Source organism: Triturus cristatus, chromosome 2_2 (genome assembly GCF_964204655.1).
Source record: "Triturus cristatus chromosome 2_2, aTriCri1.1, whole genome shotgun sequence".
NCBI classification, from domain to species: Eukaryota; Metazoa; Chordata; class Amphibia; order Caudata; family Salamandridae; genus Triturus; species Triturus cristatus.
Window position 1 is genome coordinate 923,272,531 of NC_140582.1, and position 20,859 is coordinate 923,293,389.

The following is a 20,859-nucleotide window of genomic DNA, read 5'->3' on the forward strand; positions in this document are numbered from 1 at the left end:
GTATTCCACATATATGCCTGAACCTTCCAAGGACCTATTCAGTGTTGAAGGGTTTTCAGCACCTCGTTTTTATGCATTTGTTGATAACCTATGTTTTGTTGAACAGGTTTGCTTAGTGGATACAACAACATACTGAAGCTTTCTGAATCTTTTGAGTAACTGATTGTGCGTAGAATACTTTGGATTTATTTGAATTGTTACTAGATTAACTCAAGTAAGTGCTAGGGAGATATTTTTTTGTTTGATTGACTGTTTATCAGACTCAACCACTGATAGCAATGTAAGAGTCTGACCCCTTGTATACATTGCACACAAACTCTGAAGAACACTCTCTAGACCTCAAATAGACTCCAAAACCCAGCACTAATAAATGTCACTTGAGCCAATACCCTCCCATCCATGAACAGGTGAAGTAGCATCTACTCATTGATCATCTGGAAAGCACATTAGGGTCTTCTACAAGATTTAGGAAACTGCCATAGAAATGCTACATTACAAGGCCGTACCGTCAGCTACGCAAATGCTCAGCAATGAAATGAACTTCCAAAAACATGGAGACTACTTTAGAACAGCAATATCCTGAAAACGCACCAAAGGACCATGATCTCCCGAATGTGCTTTGCTGTTAACTATTTTCTTGAAAACACCCAGATGACACTCAATTCTTTGGTCCTTCTTCCAATGCATGTGCCTTCCTATAGTTCCTTCCCTCCTTTTACTTAGGCATGGCCGGCACAGGTGAGAGTGTTGGGGCGGGGCAAGTCGACAGATGACGGAATAGGTAAAAATAAATAAAAAAATAAATAAAACCACTTAACTTGTACTTACCGCATCGGCAAGGTAAGTGGTTTTCTTTTCTTTTACATATCCTGTTGTCTGTTGACTTCACCCCCCACGCTGCCCTGCCTGCGCACCGCCCCACCGCGCTTACCTGTGCCGGCCGCGCATGTTTTAATAAGGTTTACATTTTAGGGCATCTTGTACATAAAGCTTGGGAACATCTCTGCTTCTGTGTTTAGGGTTTTACAAACAGTCCTGCAAATAAATTATATATTTTAAAGAACATATCTTCATAGTAACTTACTGAGAGGTTCTGTCCTTGGTAGAATGGCGGGGACAGTTTCTTTGCTTGTGGTCTCTCTCCCCACAGATGAAGCATCCATCCTTGGTACTGCCACATGGATGACTTTCGAGAGCACATTGATTACAAGAACTGCAATGAAACCAGGCTAAAACACAAGGAATGTGAGGAATGTTAGCTTTTGTTAAACGACATTAAAGCAAGGCACCCGCCAAAGTCTGGACTTTTACACTTTCTAATACTTAATAGAAATCCTGAACTAGTATAGTAATTGACAAACATGTTTACCTCTATATAATATTCCTTACCTTTAACCATAAACTGATTCTGACTTGAAATTGTTTTCAGGACAAGAGACTCTTTAACTGTATTCGTTCACAGAAGTAATGACCACAGAATAAAAAGAGAACTTTACCTATATAACTTTACGCCTGTATTTCGGAACCGCTTCACTTTTACTGCAGCTCCTACATAAGCTAAGTTCCCTCTCTCAGGAGGATTAAGCTGGATTTTACAGACTGATTTGCCGTTTTTGGTTTTGCAAATGCCCTATGCAGATTTTATGTAGGTTTTCTTTTAGAAATAGCGAGTGACAGCAGTTTTTTTTAATACTATTGCAATTTTAGGTGTATGTTTTATTGTTTGTGGATTTCTTTTATTAAGTTGAGGCTTTGGTTCCATTGGCAATATACATGTTTTTTTTCTTATGGAGAAGGCCTGGAATGGAAAAATGAAATGCAGAACTAATAAAGGCGAGGGGTACTGCCTCAGCTGAGAAAGATGCCAGTGTGGCGAATAAAGCCCTGATAATTTAAAGAAGACAGAAAATGAGGAATGATGAGGATCTCAGAGAGAGAAGAGTAACTTTATTACGCATCCATTTCTGATACTGGTGTTTGGCAGGATATGAAATTAGTTTCCTCAAGGTTCAGGTACTACCAAAGGTCGAGGTCAATGATTCTGTATGTTCGAGCACAGGAACATTCACCAGTCCTTGTACCTGTTGTAAAAATGCCTGATTTACTAGAGTCTGAAGTGGTTTACTAAAAAACACTTTCTCACAGGATACGCCATAAGCTGTTCTCCCTTACAGAACACTATACATAGGACGTCCTTGCTTAGCAGTTGAGTGACAGGTTTTCCCACCTTCCTCAACAGTCCTTTCACTGATGCAGGTCCCAGCAAGTGGTGACTGCAAAGTGTCCTGTTTCTTCTGTTAACCAAGTTTTTGTCTTTCATGGCATGGTGCTACCACTGCTTACAAACTTCCTAGAGACAAATGTAATGGCCGTATTTGACATTTGGGTACCCTATCAGACATGGACAATATCAAATGTAGAGATGGGGGGATACACTATGTACGTTTTAAAGCCCATGATCAGTTTAGGGAGACCATCTAGGGACTATCAATTTGAATCTCTTGTTTTTTCAATCCAGATCACTGATGCTGAGACTAGCAACATAAGTATTCTGTGCATCATGTTAATTTCTCAGATCAATACACTCCTATATATTACTACTTAGTTTAATGAGGCCTGACAAACTTGGGACCCTACAAGCCACATAAACTGGATTTCTTTTCTTGGATTTTTCTTCAACCAGCTGCAGGTATCTTTTGGCAGATCCCAGCCTGAACTGTTTTCCCAGTGACCCTTCCATGAAGCCAATGATCAATGTGTGCCTTAGGGTGATGCTGATAAAGAGGGAGCTGAGCTGCAGCCTCGGATAATCTAACTTCTTGCAACTCTGGCTGCCGTGTCAGAGAGTCGGGCCACAGCTTTCTGACTCGGACATTCATTCACCTTACGTTTGAGAGTAGTCTGAGAGGCAACTGCTGTTCAAAGGGGATTTGGCTTTAAATCAGCAGATTTAGTTTTCGACATAGGCAAAATGGGCCGTTCTTTGACATTAGATGAGGCAAAAATGGCCCACAAGGCAACCCAGAGCAATACGTCTCAATCTACTCCCTAATATACATGAGAGGCAGAAAACCGCAGCCAAGAGCAAAGGGTACGCAGTTTGTAGCCCTGACAATCTTAAGAGAGGGCTACAGACGCTACAGCAATTATGTTTTACTTAATCTTTCTTTTTAATGGTTAAATGCTCCATAGAGAGAGCCATTTCCCATATCTAAAGAAATTTACCTGGACAGCATACTAGGTAACTCTATATATAATATTTAATTTAGGAAAGTACGTTGACCAGCTGAGGTGGTGACAGTGGTAGTGCCTGTGCGAATAGGTAGCAGCCTATCTATTCTGTTTTTGCTTAACAAATACCTTAATAAAAAAGTGAAAAGAGCGTATGCCTCCTCCAAGCAGCCTGCTGTAAAGGTTGCCACGCTGCTTTTAATGTTTCAATAAACATAAAATGAATTATGGATTGAACATAACCCCTTCCAAATAGGTTTTAATGCTGGTAAAGGTGAACAGGAGGTACCACTGCTTAACTACTTCAACATATCTCTTTAATGGACATTCCAAATCCCATGCTGAAAGGTCCCTATCGTAGATAATATTCTGGCAGGCTATTGATGTGAACTGAATTTATTTTTAGTAAAGAAAACTGGTAGGGTGAGTTTACCATATCTTCAAAGTTTATGATGCCTACTAAGGACCTCTCGGTGTAGCTTGCTGTACTGTACCTACCACATCTCATTTATATTAGACCTTCCATAAATTTCCCTTCATCAGCTCCACATAGAGTACAACCTAATCTGGAATGAATATAATAATTATTTTGTCACATTTCAAAGCTACTAATTGTATACATGAGATAGCTATTTGAATGTACTCGTGGTACTGTCTTGCATGCAATGCATTATGGGTAGGGTGGATTTTACCATATCTTAAAGGTTTATGATGCTCACTAGGGACCTCTAGATACAGCTTGTGGAACTGCACCTAGACAAGCAGTGCTGATGCCTTGCTCACAAGTGCAGTGGCGTAGCTCGGGGGGGTTGGGTGGGGGGGTGGACCGCCCCAGGCGGCACTGTTTTGAGGGCGGTGGCCGTGCGGCACTGGTGGCCCGTTGCGGCGGCCTTTATAATTTATTTGGGGACACTCACTGTCTGATACTTTATCAGTCAGAGTCCCCAGTCCCCAAATAAATTATAAAGGCCGCCGCAACGAGCCATCAGTGCCGCATGCGCACCACGCGGCCCTATTTGAAGTGCAAGCAAGCTCACCTGCTTGCAACTGCTGCCTGCAGCGCACGCACGCTGCACACACCACCACCTAGCATAGTGGTGTGCTGCGTGCGCGAGTCGCAACCGGGTCACCGAGGTCAGAACTTGCAGTCTCTCTTGAGCAATGCCAACCTACCGCGCACTGCCGGGCGGCATGCTGCCTCTTCTGGCGCCCTGCCCCTCGTGTGTGGTAGGAGCGGGGCCAGTCTGACGCCTTTGACTCGGCATATTGACAGCAATGAGGGAATGCTGCCAGCGATAGAGGGGGTGTTGGTGTCTCCTCTGCCCCAGTCCTGCAAGTCATCCAGGTGAATCGGAAGCCAAACAACTTTTCTGTCAAGCAAGTTCCTCTCCTTCACAAACAAGGTAGGCGAGTGGTGACAAGGGGGGAGTATTCTTGGACCAGGCCTGAGCAAGCCGTCTGCTGGCTGCGGATCGGCAGCATAAGAGACTAGTGGGCTCTTCATCCTGTGTGAGAGTACAGCAGAGAGAGAAGAGGGACAGATGGCAGATTACGCAGTCAAAGCCTTCCCAACCGCGGCAGAAGACTGGCGGGGAGGTGGGGGCTGGGGTGCGCCACTATTGCCTTTTTCACTCCGCCATTACCTAGTTCAGATGTGACCAACTCTGCCTTCCTTTACGTCCGGCCTGCTGTTGTTAGCTTCACTTCCGGTGCCAGCTGCGCTCCTCCACGTGCACAAACAATGAGCTGAACATTGCAGGCATTGCCCTGCAACTGCAGAAACGTAGACATGGCCGCCTGTTGTACAGTGGGGTGTCGGAGAACATTCCATAAAGTATAGAACCCTGCGAATGCTGGTAAATTCTACGTTTTTATTTATTTATTTGAAATTTTATACCACACGCAGACGACGTTAAAGTACTATACAGTTTTTTTTTACAAAAAAATTTGAGAAATGATCCCAAATAATACACATACATATTTACAAAGAAATGTTCAGGATGACGTCAGAGCATTTTGCAATTTGTAGATACATACTTTGAGAAATGCATCCAAGTCATATAAATCCATGTTAGCAAGGACATGTTGTTTTTTAGTGAACGTTAAGTCATCAGTTTGTTCTTCACGCTCTAATATTTGATTTAAGAATGACACTGCATATGTGGCGGTGCAGGTGCAGGAGAGAGCTGCAATTAAATGTCACAAACGTAAGTGTTAGTATTAGGTGTTATGATGCATGAATATGGAGTTTTATTGGATAAATAAAAAATCCATATTCTGGGTGCTGTTATTGAGATGGAGTAAGGGCCTACTTTGGAGTTTGGCTGATGGGATACTCAGACACAAATGTATATACAGGTGCATTGCAGCCTATAGTCTTTGTATACAGAGCACAGGATATGTGCCACTGTGTGGCAGAGTATTCCATTCACCAATCTCTAAATAAGGCCATACGATTTTTGTATGTTGAATTTCAGAGCTACAAGCATCAGTGCTTCTTTGTTTCTGGGGTTTCTGTTTTGCCCAGTGACGTGTAATTGCTAATGCTAGGTATGTTGGTGAAGGGCTTTGAAGGTTATGCACACCGTCCTGAGTATGCAGTGTTTCTCTACTGGGAGTGAGCTCAGACATTCTCTAACTGATGAGCTGTGGTCTGCCCTTTCCATGTTTGCAGTAAGCCTTGCTGCCGAGATTAATATTAATGTTGGGGAAGCCATGCTCGATAGGCCAGTTTCACATACCTACCTGGTGACATCTAGAGAATGGACTAAGGTTTGTAGATCTTGTTTTTAACATAAAGCACCACAGCATGCACAAATCTTGCACTGAAACAAGATCTGCTATTCTCGAGTTAGGGCACGAGATAGGGGTTGCCTTAAAGCTGGTATTAGTGTTTGAGTTGGAGTGACAGTTAATATTAGTGTTAGAAAGATTTAGGTTACAACTAGGAAGAGGGTGATGGTTAGATAAATGGGATAAGTGTGGAACGATGGCTGGTATTATTAGCATTGCTTGAATTAACAATAGGTTTAGAGATAAATGTATGATTATGCTTAGATTGCGGGTTAGTTTTAAGGTTTGGATGAACACAAGTATTTCAACTGGGTCTTACCGCAGGTTTGTGGTTAGGGTTTGTGTTCTAGGTTTAGGGTTACAGTTAAAGTAATTGAGCTGACAAGCTTGTGGAGATGCACCTGTGCGCCTGTGAGAGGTACTGAGACCTGAAAGGATTGTGGCAGATTGCTCAGCAACCCTAGATTAAATTTGTTTTTACATCGCAGTTTTAAAAGCAGCAGCATTCCAGCTCGAGACGCTGGGAATGAGTGTGAGCAAAAGCAGCGCGGTGGCTGACAGGGCACGGCGCTCTTTCTCTGCGCCACTGCAATGCGTCATGGGACGCGCTTGCGTGTTTAAAAAAAACACGACGTCGACCACTAATAACACGGGACATGCTGCCACTCAGAGCCTATGCATGCCTGTGGACTTTGCTGCCTGTTTTTATGACCCTAGTGCCTGCGGTGAGAAATACCCACTTTTGCTTCAAAATTTCCGTTTGACGCAAATATTTTCTTATCTCTGTATTCAGTGATTTTTCGACTGGCTAGACTAGAGTGTGTTAGTGTGGCACTAATTTGGCGAATCTGACAGTCAAACTAGGTATCACGCGCAGCTCTCCTGTCAGGTTCCCTGAAATTTACTGCAACCCCAGGGGCCGATGTGTCACAATAACTTTACTAAACTCTAGTAAAAGATTATCTCAAGGAGATCAGGCTAAATGGTGCTCATTAATGTTGTGCCAACGTATCATGTCTTATAAATGACAGGAGGATAAGAAACAGTTTAAAAAGGAAGCGCAAAAGAGGCCTGTGCACGCCAACAATTGTGCACAGAGGAATCCAGATTGCTTAGCACCCAGCCTTAGCACAAAGGCCAGCAATTTACGAATAAACATAGAATTGTCAGAGACTGTATCGCGCTCTGAAAACTATAAAGGGCCTACCACAGCAGGCTTCTTTTTTTGGCCACTCTGGTGAGACACTAAAAACACACACAACATGCGCCCTTCTTTAAAAATACAAATGAGTAAAATATCTGGTTACCACATTATCAGGACAATACCTGCCTTAATAATGTCCAGAGGGCTTGTGACACATTCATATGGAGGAGGACTAGAATTTCGTTGAGTCAGAGAAGGTAATAACCAAGAGAAACAGGATTGGGAACACCCAGTGGTGCTCGAACAATTTTCAGAGTGGCATCGCTGCCATCAATGCTTCATCACTAAACTCACAATCTTTTTTATTTTTTTTATTTATTTATTTTTATTTATTCACAATGTTGCACATATATCATTAAAGCATGGTGTGTTCGCGCACTGTCATTTATAGACAGCACAATCTCCATTGAAGTGGTCACGTAATTTGCAAAGACATACAGTTGTACAGATAAAACTAATATAGCGCACAAACGATGTGTGGAAATCGGGTGTCAATGAATCAAACAAACAGGATTTGCATATCTAGGCGCTGGGGGGTGGGGGCGGTGCTGCTGATGAGGGACGTTAATCGAATAACCATGTTTTTAGGCCCTTCCAGAAATCCTGCAGGGTGGCAGTCTGTGTGTTCTCCTTTGTACTGCCTTTCTACTGCCGGTCACCGGTTTATTTAACTGTGTAGCCTTGGACCGTGTCATGTATGTGCATGTAACTTGCATGATCGAGGTAACTATTAGCGTCGATACTACGTGTCTCTCGGTCCTTGCAATAATAGCATAACACAAGACAGATCCAGATAGTGCAGTCTCCTGCAACCCGGCTGCTTTTTCTTTTTTGTAGACTTCTATAAATTTCCCTTCATCCGCTCCACATGGAGCACAACCTAATCTGGAATTAATATAATAATTCTTTTGTCACATTTCAAAGCTACTAATTGTATACATGGACATAGCTACTTGAATGTGCTCGTGGTAGTGTCTTGCATGAAATGCATTATGGGTAGGGTGGATTTACCATATCTTCAAAGTTTATGATGCTTACTAAGGACCTCTAGATGCAGCTTGTGGTACTGCGCCTAGACAAACAGTGCTGGTGCCTTGCTCACTAGGGACCTCTAAGCGCAGCTTGCTGTACTGCACCAACCACATCTCATTTAAATTAGACCTTCTATAAATTTCCCTTCATCAGCTCCACATGGAGTACAACCTAATCTGGAATTACTATAATAATTATTTTGTCACATTTCAAAGGTATTAATTGTATTTGTACTTATAGTTGTTGCTTATGAGAAGCAAGGCTGGTAGTAACTGTGCCTCTATTACTGTCAGCCTTGCTGTTCATAAGAAAGTACTATAAGCACAAAGTATGTGTTTAAGCACCGCTTGCAGGTTTTCAAAACACATAAATAAAAGACATTGTCATTTACAGTGGCAATAGCTCAAATTCTCGAAATGGGAGACCTATTGCATTGCAAATGCTTGTTTATATAAAGTTGTGTGCTTCGACTCCTCTTTATTTTTACGTTTTTTAAATGCTCTGAAACAAATATAAAAAAGGGGGCATTTTTATCTTGTGTCATTTACTCGAAAATATTGTAAAAGTGTTTTTAAAAAGACTGTAAACAATAGACACTTCTTTACTCAAGTGGATATAAACGCATTCCTTATAGTAAGATTTTGGCATAATCTACATACTTACAAGGTTTTACACACTTCCTGCAAAGAACGCAGTGTTTCCATCGCCTCCCATCCTGCAAGAAATTGGAGAAAAAAAACGTACCGGCACATTAGGTGTACTATACTGTATCATAATCAGGACTACATAGTTCTCCTAATACTCAAAAGCATATTAAGACTCTTCCAGCATCTGCAGCCACAAACTGTCCAAGAAATGACAGAGATACTACTACTTCATATTAACTTAACTTAAGGAGCCAGCTAAAGGTAATGTGCGTGTTATACATGTGGTCAGTCGGCACGTGTTTACTAGTTACCTCAGAGAGTGATAACCACAGCCGCATTTGGACGAGTCTGGGAACCACCATGGTAGGTGGAAAGGACAATGCACCTCAAGACAAGTATAGGAGTGAGATCCACCATATTTGCAATCCTTGCTGGTCTGGAGAAATTCTAAATATATATCTTACACATCAATAAATAGATGTGTAGGATTTGGGGTTCTTATAATCCCATGAAGTCCAGAAAAAAAAAATAACTATACACTAAAGCAGGACTACGGAGTGGTTCGGGGTACACAGGAATTGTCACACTGAGCTAATGTAAATAAAAGTATTTGTCCTTAGTATGACTGTCATTAGGCGCCAACGAACGGATATAAAGCTGAAACATATTGATCACATAAAAGGAGGTGTAAGTTTGTTATATATAAAGTGGTGAACTAGGTGCAATCTGCAAACAAGTCTCATCAAAGGAATTATTTCTATGTTGAAACTAAACTTCCTATTTGCAATTAAAACACACTTGCAATGACAGTGTTTGCATTATCTAAAAGGATTGTGCAATTTCTATTGAGTGGGTAAAAATAGAATTACGTGTTTTGAGTTGTATTTTATATTTCCTATACAGAGTAAAGTGAATAAATTGATGGTGTACATATTTCTTATATGTTTGGTCATATGGTAAGTCAAAACACTGATGCTTGTATCGAACTGTGAAATGATATAAATTAGTTTCTATTATTGAATTTCTGTGAGAAGTGATAACTGAGCTAGCGCATTTTGAATAGTTAAAATATCCATATATCTCATAGAATGCATTCAAGCAATTCTCATACAATTCAGTTATCTCAATGGATGTTACATTTTGGACTGTTGCAGAAATTCATGCTTTAAACAAATTTTATATTGGTTTCATAAGGAAAACCAATGACCTTGTCATTGGACTCCATTGTCCAAAAGCCTAACCCACGCTTGCTGTAGCACAGAAAGACCAATGTTCATAGTGCTCAATGCTGTCTCACAGAAGTCACTGGACATCATGTGTGCAAAGTCTGGTCACTCTTCAACCAGCATGAGCACACATGCCCACACTTGCCCAACATAAGTAGGCACAGAAGAGTGCTGTTCAAAATTGGGCTAGTGCTAGAGAACTCAGCCAGGAATAATGGCATTGGCATTAGCCTGTGCCAAAAAGAGACAACCAAATGTAAATATTCTGTAAATCTGATAGAGACTTCTAGCTGCAGATTCCTTACCTTTGAATTTCCCAGGCATCAGGCTGGATCCGGAAACTTTTGCTGAACAATACCCCTTGTGCGAGCCGTCAGGTGTCTCCATTCGGCTCCACGTGACATTGGCGGCATCATTAGCATCGGTTATGATGTCACGGTACCTATATAGGTGCCAGGCCGCCGGGCAGACATCAGTTCTTAGCTTTCTGGACCAGTTAAGCACTGATCCGGGAAGAGCTACCCCTCTGTCGGTTTTAACAGGCTTTTTGCAAACGTGTGCAAGGATGTCTTTGAGAAAAACCAGGTTTAAGCCGTGCGGAGCCGGTCTCCGCAAGATGTCGGTCACAGATCCCCACCTCGTCTGCCTCTGGTGTCTCGAGCGCCACCATGATCCGAAGTCGGTGCTCAGGCTCCTAAGGGCTTACGGAAGCGGACTTTGAAGCTCCTTGTGACCCTGCAGCAGACACCATAAAGTAAGACTCTGCATAGGCCCCAGTCCCGGTTGAGGAAGAGGAGGTCGCGGGACCACTATCAGAGCCCAAAGTCCTCTTCATCCCACTCGAGGATCGGGAAAGAGCCAGGATAGCTTGAATCCAGTTGCACAGTGAGCCCGGAACCACCGTCTGGGCATACCCGGCGCACTTAGGGCGAGAAAGCAAAAGACACACAGTTGATGGACGGAATGCAGAACAAATCAAAACATTCACTCCCAGATTCCAGTGGCTCTCTGTGCCACTGGATTCAAGCTATCCTGGCTGATGAGGGGTGAAACCCGAAACTGGTCCTAGGATGCTTGTTTCCGGTCACAGGGTGCGTTCCCTTCTGCTCTACCGGATAGGGAATCCAAAAGGCTGGATTCATTTGGTAAAAAGTTGCTTTCTTCCTTCAGCCTGGCATTACGGTCGGTGAATACTGCATGCTTATTGGGCCATTTCTCCCACTCCCTTTGGGAGACAGTTGCGCAAGTGCTGCCACAAGTCCCGGAGGATCAAGAAAAAACAGGGGAACCCTACTCACTAAGGAACCAGGGTAATAGTTATATAGGAAAAACAATGGTTCCTGTGGAATAATATACTATGAGGTTATGATACATAAGCACAATCGCGATATGGAGGGTTAGATAATGGCAGAGCGAGAAGGAACCACTAACACACCGATTACAGTGTAGTATCTTTTATGGATTTTTTAAACCATAAAGTTAGGAGTAAACATTATACATCAAAACAACATTTGTGCATAGTGTCCCAAATGACAAAGGGAACCTAAACATAAGTGACAATGTAAATATTAAATACAAGGTTTCCACAGTTTGTACAAGTTGACCATTATCATAATAATTCCATGTGAACAGCAGCTATATACAGTGATATGTGCTGGGGAAATAGTTCGCTTCTTCTGTATGTCGACGGCGTTTCGACCCTCAAAACAATGTGGGGTCTCTTCAGGACTATTGATGAAGGGACATCTGAATATATGGTTGTGCAGCCTTGTGAAAATGATGTGCCACACGTGAAGAAAAGAGGAAAAAGGTTTACTCACATGAGGACCCGTCCGGGTACTCAATGTGAGGACAGGCTGTCAATCCAATGGTGTATGTAGGTGGGCAGGAGGGGCTCAATTAATTATACGCCACAGCCATAGCGTTGTAGAATCCCTTTGTGGATTAACAGTGACAATGCACTGAGAGTATTTCTCTGTAGAAGAATGAAAAAGCGGGACAGCGCTCCGCACGAAGATTCAGAAAAAGCAGCGGCATTGTAACCTTTTTCCTCTTTTCTTCACGTGTGGCACATCATATGCTCCCGTACATCGGAGCTGTTCTGGACACAGTGAAGTTTCGGGTCTATCCTCCCAAGCAACGAGTCCAGGATATTCAGGTTATGATTCTGATGTCTCTACCTCTATCCTGGATTTCAGCGAGAATGACTGAGGCTGTTGGGTCTTATGGCCTCCTGCATCCTGTTAGTGAAGTATGCCATGTGGCGTATGCCGGCTCTGCAGTGGCACTTGAAGTTCCAGTGGGCAGAGCATCAGGGAAATCTCACTGGCGTGAACCAGAGGGAAGGAACTGCGAGAGATCTGCAGTGGTGGTTGACGAACTGCGATTGGGTCAATGGCAGACCCTTCTCCTTTCCCCAACCTGATCTCACAGTCATGACAGGTGCATCACTTCTGGGATAGGGTGGCTATCTGGGAGAGGCGGAGATCAGGAGACACTGGTCTTCAGCAGAGTCTGGGCTCCACATAAATTTGTTGGAGCTCCGGGTGATTTGATTGGCATTGAAAGTATTTCTTCCCTCTGTCAAGGGGAAGCTAGTGCAGGTGTTCACGAGCAACACCATCGCCATGTGATACTACAATAAGCAGGGCGGGTTGGGCTCGTGGACCCATAGTCGAGAGGGCCAGCGTCTCAGGACATGGCTCGAACCGCAGGGCGTAACCCTGGTGGTTCAACACCTGGCAGGTTCTCTGAACGCCAGGGCGGACAAACTCAGTCGTCGATGTCTAGAGGATCACGAATGGCATCTCCAGTTGGAGGTGGCACAAGATTTCTTTTATCAGTGGGGAGAACCTGGGTTAGATTTGTTTGCCTCTGAAGAGAATGCGCAGTATCAGCATACTGCTCGCAGGAGTTTTCAAGGCAGCTATACACAGGTTTCTAAAAAGGCTGGCTCACTTCTTTCCACCCACGCCCTTTGTTATGCCACAGTGGGACCTTAATTTTGTCCTCACCTACCTAATGTGTTCTCCCTTTGAGCCTTTACACAACGGTTCTCTCCATTGACCATTAAAACAGCCTTTTTAGTGGTAATTACATCTGTCCGGAAGGTGAGTGAGTCGCAGGCGTCATCTTGCATGCCTCCCTATCTGATGTCTTTTCCAGATAAAGTGGTGCTTTGCACCAGGCCTTCCTTTTTCCCAAAGGTTGTGACCCCATTCCATCTGGGTCAATCCATCACGTTGCCCACCTTCATTGCTCCCCCGCATCTCTATAAAGAGGAGGAGCACTCCACCGACTGAATCCAAAAAGAGCATTGTCGTTCTACCTTGACCGCACAAAAGAGTTCCAGGTGGACGACCAACTCTTTGTGGGGTACGTGGGAGGTAAGAAGGGAAGGGCAGTGCAGAAAAGGACCATATCTCGCTGGGTCGTTCTCTGCATCAAGATCTGCCCTGCCCTGCCCTGGCAAAGAAGCATCCCCCTGACGGATTAAGGGCCCTTTCCACCAAGGGAAAGGCTGCAACTACGGCCTTGCCTCGGGTGTCCCATTCCTGGACATGTCGGGCAGCAACGTGAGCATCTGGGCACACATTTGCCAAACACTACTCCCTATGACTCGAGGAGTTCAACACGGATCCCCTGGGCTGCGCGCAGAATACATTATGAGATGCTGTGGGCGATTTACTCACCCTTGATTGATTTCCAAGCACTGCTGCCTCCATCCTTTATAAACCATAATCAGCCACGCCGCAGATTCAGTGCGGACCGCCGCCTGAGGGGCTGTAATCCTGACTCTACCTCAACCTAGGTTGCCCCCCGCCCCATTCCCCTGTTCTGAGGAAGACCCGACCGCAGAGGAATAAATTACCCTCTATGCACCAGGGTCGAAACGTCGACACTTTCCCCCAGCAAGCCTGTACCTGACGTCATCCAAGCCCTGCCTCTTTCACAGATGAATAATCTCTGGGCACCATTAAAAAATAATTACATAAGTACATCATGGCATTTTCTATTTTTTTATCATGTACAACTGTTCAATCAATCAATCAGTCACTTTTAAAGCGCACTACTTACCCGTGAGGGTCTCAAGGCGCTGAGGGGAGGGGGGTGCTGCTACTGCTCGAAGAGCCAGGTCTTGAGGAGTCTTCTGAAGGTGAACAGGTCTTGGGTCTGTCGCAGGTGGGTAGGGAGGGTGTTCCAGGTCTTGGCGGCGAGGAAGGAGAAAGCTCTGCCGCCGGAGGTTGTTAGTTGGATGCGGGGGACGGCTGCGAGACTGGTGGAGCGGAGCTGGTGGGTGGTGGTGTAGAAGCTGAGTCTGCTGTTCAGGTAGGCTGGTCCGGTGTCGTGGAGTGCTTTGTGTGCGTGGGCGAGGAGCTTGAAGGTGATCCTCTTGTTGACGGGGAGCCAGTGCAGGTCTTTCAGGTGGGGAGTGATGTGGCTACGACGAGGATAAGTCGGGCGGAGGCGTTTTGGATGCGTTGTAGTCGTCGTTGGTGTTTGGCAGGGATTCCTGCCTAGAGTGCTTTGCCGTAGTCTAGCCTGCTGCTGACGAGGGCTTTGGTCACCGTTCTTTTTGTTTCGGTCGGGATCCATTTGTAGATCCTGTGGAGCATGCGGAGGGTGTTGTAGCAGGAGAAGGAGATGGCGTTGACCTGCTTCGTCATGGAGAGGGAGGAGTCGAGGATGAATCCTAGGTTGCGTGTGTGGTCCATGGGTGTCGGTGCTGTTCCCAGTGTGGTCGGCCACCAGGAGTCGTCCCAGGCAGAGGGGGTGAGGCCGAGGATGAGGACCTCTGTCTTGTCCGAGTTCAGTTTCATACGGCTGCTCCTCATCCACTCGGCGATGGCCTTCATTCCCTCGTGGAGGTTGGTTTTGGCGGTGTGCGGGTCCTTGGTGAGAGAGAGGATGAGCTGAGTGTCGTCGGCGTAGGAGATGATGTTGAGGTCGTGCTGGCGGGCCACTTGTGCGAGGGGGGCCATGTAGATGTTGAACAGGGTCGGGCTGAGGGATGAGCCCTGGGGTATGCCGCAGATGATGTCGGTGGCTTCAGATCGGAAGGGTGGGAGGCGGACTCTCTGGGTTCTGCCGGACAGGAAGGACGTGGTCCAGTCCAGGACCTTCTCTCATATTCCGGCTTCTTGTAGGCGTGTCTTTAGTGTGCGGTGGCAGACCGTGTCGAAGGTGGCTGACGGGTCCAGGAGGATGAGGGCTGATGTCTCGCCGTTGTCAAGTTGGCACCTGATGTCGTCTGTGGCGGCGATGAGGGCTGTCTCGGTGCTGTGGTTTCATCTGAATCCGAACTGGGACGGGTCTAAGATGTTGTTGTCCTCGAGGTGGCGGGTCAGTTGCATGTTGGCAATTTTCTTGATGACCTTCGCCGGGAAGGGGAGCAGGGAGATGGGCTGGAAGTTCTTGAGGTCCTTGGGGTCCGCCTTGGGCTTCTTGAGGAGGGCGTTGATTTCCGCGTGCTTCCAGCTTTCCGGGAATGTCACTGTTTCGAAGGAGATGTTGATGACCTTCCGTAGTTGGGGTGCGATGGTTGCATCCGATTTGTTGAATACGTGGTGTGGGCAGGGGTCCGATGGTGATCCTGAGTGGATGGAGTTCATGGCCGTGCGCGTCTCGTCGTCGTTGACGTTGGACCAGGTCAGGTGGTTGGTGCTGGTGGTGTTAGAGGGGGTTTTGGAGTCTGCCGTTGTCGGGGCGGTCATGGTGTTGAAGCTGTTGCGGATGTCGGCTATCTTGCGGTGGAAGAAGGTGGCCAGTGAGTCGCACAGATCTTGTGAAGGCGGGATGTCGTTAGTGTTGGCGCTGGGGTTGGAGAGTTCATTCACTAGGTTGAATAGCTCTTTGCTGTCGTGTGCGTTGTTGTCCAGGCAGGCTTTGAAGGAGGATCTCTTGGCTGTTCTGATGAGGTGGTGATGTCTCCGGATGGCGTCCTTGTGGGCTGCGTGGCTGTCCGGTGTACGTTCGTGGAGCCATTTCTTCTCCAGTTTCCGGCATGTGCGTTTGGAGGTCTGGAGCTCCTCGGTGAACCATGTGGCTTTCTTGCTGGTGTGGTTGTTGGGAGGGTTTCTTGAGCGGGCGAGGGTGTTGGCGCAGTCGTCGATCCACTGTCTGAGGTTGCTGGCGGCGGCGTCTGGGTCGGTGGGGTTGGTGGGAGGGTTCTGGGTGAGGGTGGAGGTCAGCTGGTCTTCGGTGACTTTGCTCCAGCAGTGGCGGGGCAGCTGTTGGGTGCGGTGGTGCGTGGTTGGTTTCTGGAAGGTGAAATGGATGCAGCGGTGGTCGGTCCAGTGGAGTTTGGTGGTGTGGTTGAAGGTGACGTGGGTGCTTGTGGCGAAGACGGGGTCAAGCGTGTGGTCGGCGGCGTGGGTGGGTGCGATGACGAGTTGTCTGAGGCCGAGGTTGGTGAGGTTGTCGATGAGGGTGGCGGAGTTGGCGTTGTTGTTCTCGAGGTGGAAGTTCAGGTCCCCGAGGAGGATGTAGTCCGTGGAGGCGAGTGCGTAGATGCTGGAGAGGTCGGCGATGGAGTCGCAGAACTGAGCTCAGGATCCGGGGGGTCTGTAGACGCGTGTTCCTCTGAGGGTGGTGTTGGGGTCGATGTGGATCTGGAAGTGCAGGTGTTCGGCGGTGTTGAGGGTGTCGTCTGCGTGGGTGTAGCACTGGAGGGTGGACTTGTGGACGATGGCTAGACCTCCTCCAATTCCGTTGGTGCGATCCCTGCAGGTGATCTTTTAGCCGTCCGGGATGGCGATGTCGAGCGCCAAGGAGTCGTTCCACCAAGTCTCGGTCAGGAAGGCAATGTCTAGGTCGGAGGTGTCAAGCAGGTCCCAGAGCTCGACGGCGTGTTTGCGTGCGGAGGGGGTGTTGAGGAGGATGCAGCGAAGGTGGTTGGGTCCGGTCCTTGGAGGTTTGGTGGTTCTGTTGCAGGTGAGGCAAGAGAAAGGTCCGTGGGTGCGCTTCGGGGCAGCCTGGAAGCAGCGGTTGTCACGGCCGGTTTCGAGTGCGAGGAGAGTGCTGGCATCGTATCGGAGTCTGGCGTCGTGGTGTGCGCGGGGTCTTGGGGTTCTGGCACTGGGCGCGATCCAGGCGCGGACGGGCGCGGACGGGCGCAGACGGGCTTGCCTCTGGCGGCGAGGGGGCGGGGCCACAGGGGAGCAGCGGCGGGGAACGGGCTGAGGGGAAACAGAAGAGAAGAGGGGGAGGGGGGGAACGAGCGGGAAGCGAGGGCAACAGTACAGTACAGAATCACAAAAAGAAAAACACGCACTGAATCAAAGGGGCAACAGTACAGTACATAATCACAAGGCAGGCACTAAATCAGATGGGGCACAACAGACAGCAGTATCGAACTCACGGAGGAGGAGCAGCGGCAGCGACGGAGGCGCTGGCACACAGGTGGACCGTGCGGCAGCAGGGGAGCGACCTGGCCTGCAAGCAGGGTCAGGGGTCACATGTTTCCTTCGTGCATACTAAAGATCTGCTTGCGTATGCCAGAGTAAAAAATAAGGCAGTCTGTGTAACTATGAGAACATGAATACATACAAGATGCAAAAATAGCATTCGGTTCAATATGCAACATATTTCTAAACAACCCCATTAACATATATCCCCCCACACCCCTCCTGGCCTGCCGGTTTCTGTTTGCCACTCGACCTTGTGTGCTTGTGTATATACCACTTGGTATGAGCTACTGCTGATGTGCGGATGATAAAGGCCCATGTGTATAACTGGTGTCATTGTGAACCATGACCAGTTTACCAATAATATTAGGATGCAAAACTGATTGTTGTATCTGTTGGATTCCCCTCCTATATATCTGTCCTACTTCACGAGCACCTTCCCCCTTTTGTCACACTCCCTCTGGAGCAACCTTTCTCTAATGAAACATTGAATATGGTGATCTGTGATATATAACATTATTGAGTATTAAAACAGACACTAATTGAACTACTATGTGCCTTTATGTTTTTTGAGGATATACACGTTTAAATTGTTAGGGAATTGATGTTACATTGATGATGCAATGTGAATTCTACATGTAGCTGATATTTCTACTCGATGAATATCTCTCACTACTAAAGTCTGAACCTTAATGTAGTCTAGGACCATTGTTTTCTATACCGAACACTACTCCCTGGACAGTCAGGTCTGCAGGGGTGGGCATTTTGCCTGTGCGGTCCTGCAGGACTTCCTAGTTTGAGGAATTGGTCCGCAACCCACCGCCGGGATGGTATGGCTTGGGTATCTAATTCAAAGGTCAGGAATCTGCAGCTAGAAGTCTCTATCAGATGAACAAGTTACTCACTTTTGGTAACACATTATCTGGTAGAGACTCTATTTAGCTGCAGATTCCTTACAGCCCCACCCATGCCTCCCTGCCTTGCGGACTAATCTTGTAGAGCTAGGTTTACTCCCCTTTTCAGGGCCCTAGTTTTGCACACGACTACGTCAGTTACTTTGTGGCTCTGCGCTTCTGGCGTGGAAAAAAACTAAAAGTAATGACGTCCGAGCACCTGGGTGGCACCTATGTACTGTGATATGATAACCGATGCTAACGGCGCCGATGACATCACGCAGAGCCGAATGGAGCCAACCGACGGCGCACGCAAGGGGTATTGCTCAGCAAAAGTTTCCGGATCCAGCCTGACACGTGGGAAATTCAAACGTATGGAATCTGCAGCTAGATAGAGTGTCTACCAGATAATGCGTTACCGAAGGTAAGTAACTTGTTCTTCTCAACTCATTCGGACTCCTTGTCTATGTGAGACAGCTAAGGCTTGCCCTTCCAGGAGACTGCCATCACCATCAAAGACTGTGCGGATTGGCTGCCAAAGATAAATATGGAATAGCCCTTGGGTGGTTTTGTATTTGTTGTCCAGAGGCCTGGAGGTTGCAGGTTCAGACTGAAGCTTCTTACATATCTCCTGAGGACCTGGAGCTCCATGTTTTGGTAGAGCAACTGAAGCGGTCATCGAAGCATAGATACCCTCATTCTCCAGCACTTCAATGGCCAACCCTTCAAGTATCTCGGCCAAATGTATTAACATCTAGTTTCATGGATGTATTCGGCACTACAATTAGTGGTGTCCAATCAGCCAGCCACTGCTTCTTGCATGATGAAAGCGGAGGAGAAAGATTGATTGGTGGCCATCAAAGTAACCAAGTAACAGTCAGGGCCCGGGGTCAGGCCCAGTGTTCTAATAACAGTACCTGAAGTGTCAACAGAGACACAAAGAGAGTTTCTCTTGGGTGTATCGGACCACCTAAACTACAACCATATCAAGTTCACTCCAACCAATTCTGACCAACTCTGCTAGAGGTCTAAAATACACACATTCATAGCCGCATATATCTCAAAGACAACAAACCAAATGAAGTAAAAATTAATATTGTGATTTATTAATAACACTTTGTTCACATATCAATGATTGTGCACTTAAATTCATACAAATGATCAAAAAAGCATATAAACAATGTCTAAAAACATAAAAATTAGAGAGCAAAAATACAGTGTGAACTCTATTCATTCATCACAGAATGGTATAATTCCAGCTTACAATCATATATACATGTATATGTATCACAGGTCTATTTTTGATATAGTAGATCCAAATGTGAAACAATTTCTGGATTTTAGACCAATTCTGGGTAATGTAGGCGTCGACGCGTTTCGGTGGTGAGTTCTAATTAATATCCACCTTCTTCAGGACAAAACAATATAAAAGCTCTCCAATATTTTTGAGCAATTTAAAAACCTATTAAGACAATGAAAAATGAAAAAGAACGTCGTTTAGGATCATAAAAGTGATTTATCATCATTCTAACCACAATACTAATGATGGTTCCACTATTGTCAATCATCCACAAACATTGTCATACGCATTATCTAATTTTTTACAGAAGATGAAAAGAAAAATTATTTCCTGTGCATTTCGTGCATTATTATGCGGCGACTGGGAACCATCTATCATACATTTATAGGGCAAAGAGCCCCAAATAGTTTTTGTCAGTGAGTGCATGCGGCTATCGATAACCAATTCATCCATTCATAAATCCATGACAATCCCAGTCATACAATCGTCATACATACTGCTTATGATTCAGGTACCTGGACCCAAAGGTCATAGAAGGTACTCAGGGGTTAATCAATCAGACTATAATGTCCATTCGTCCCCTATTTTTCTCGTTGTATGTGCAGCAACAGTGATGCATACATACCCCTATTTCGGGTGCAATCCGATCTGAAGGACAGATATAGATATCATCTGTACCATGAAAAGATGTAGTTCTCAAAGAGTCCCAATATGTTCGAATAATGGATCTAATGGGAAATATACAAATATATATAGAGAAAGACTTTTAAAATTAGTCCTAATCTCTGTACAATATTTCACAAAATATGATCGTTTGTGTTTGACCGCTTACCTCGATAATTTAAAGTTACTGCGGAAAATGGTATTTTTTCACTAGAATCCGATTGGTGCGTGCATCAAAAATACTGCATCAATATAGCACGTATTCCACTATCAAACATAGGCTCCTGATTGGGGCGTTAGTTCCATTTGTACACCTATGAAATAAGACATCATCAGGTCCACGAGTAAAAAAATATATATTTTATAGGTAACGAGTCTCCTACAGATCTTATTTACATTCGATTTCGTGTACTGAGTGTCCAGTTCTATAGAGGCAATCGTAGCGGTTTTATGCTAATCTCTTA

At 45.7% G+C, this 20,859-nt stretch overlaps 1 protein-coding gene across 5 annotated transcripts in view; it reads right to left on the reverse strand.

Annotated features, from left to right (window-relative positions):
- Positions 1-20,859, reverse strand: part of ZCCHC4 (zinc finger CCHC-type containing 4) — a 452,628-nt gene that overhangs the window by 52,422 nt on the left and 379,347 nt on the right. For all 5 annotated transcript variants that reach the window (XM_085642314.1, XM_085642317.1, XM_085642316.1 and 2 more), the window contains 2 exons: positions 8,924-8,975; positions 1,085-1,229 (listed from right to left, as the gene is read on the reverse strand). In XM_085642314.1, the coding sequence (XP_085498440.1) occupies positions 1,085-1,229; positions 8,924-8,975 (197 nt within the window). The remainder of the gene's footprint in view (positions 1-1,084; positions 1,230-8,923; positions 8,976-20,859) is intronic.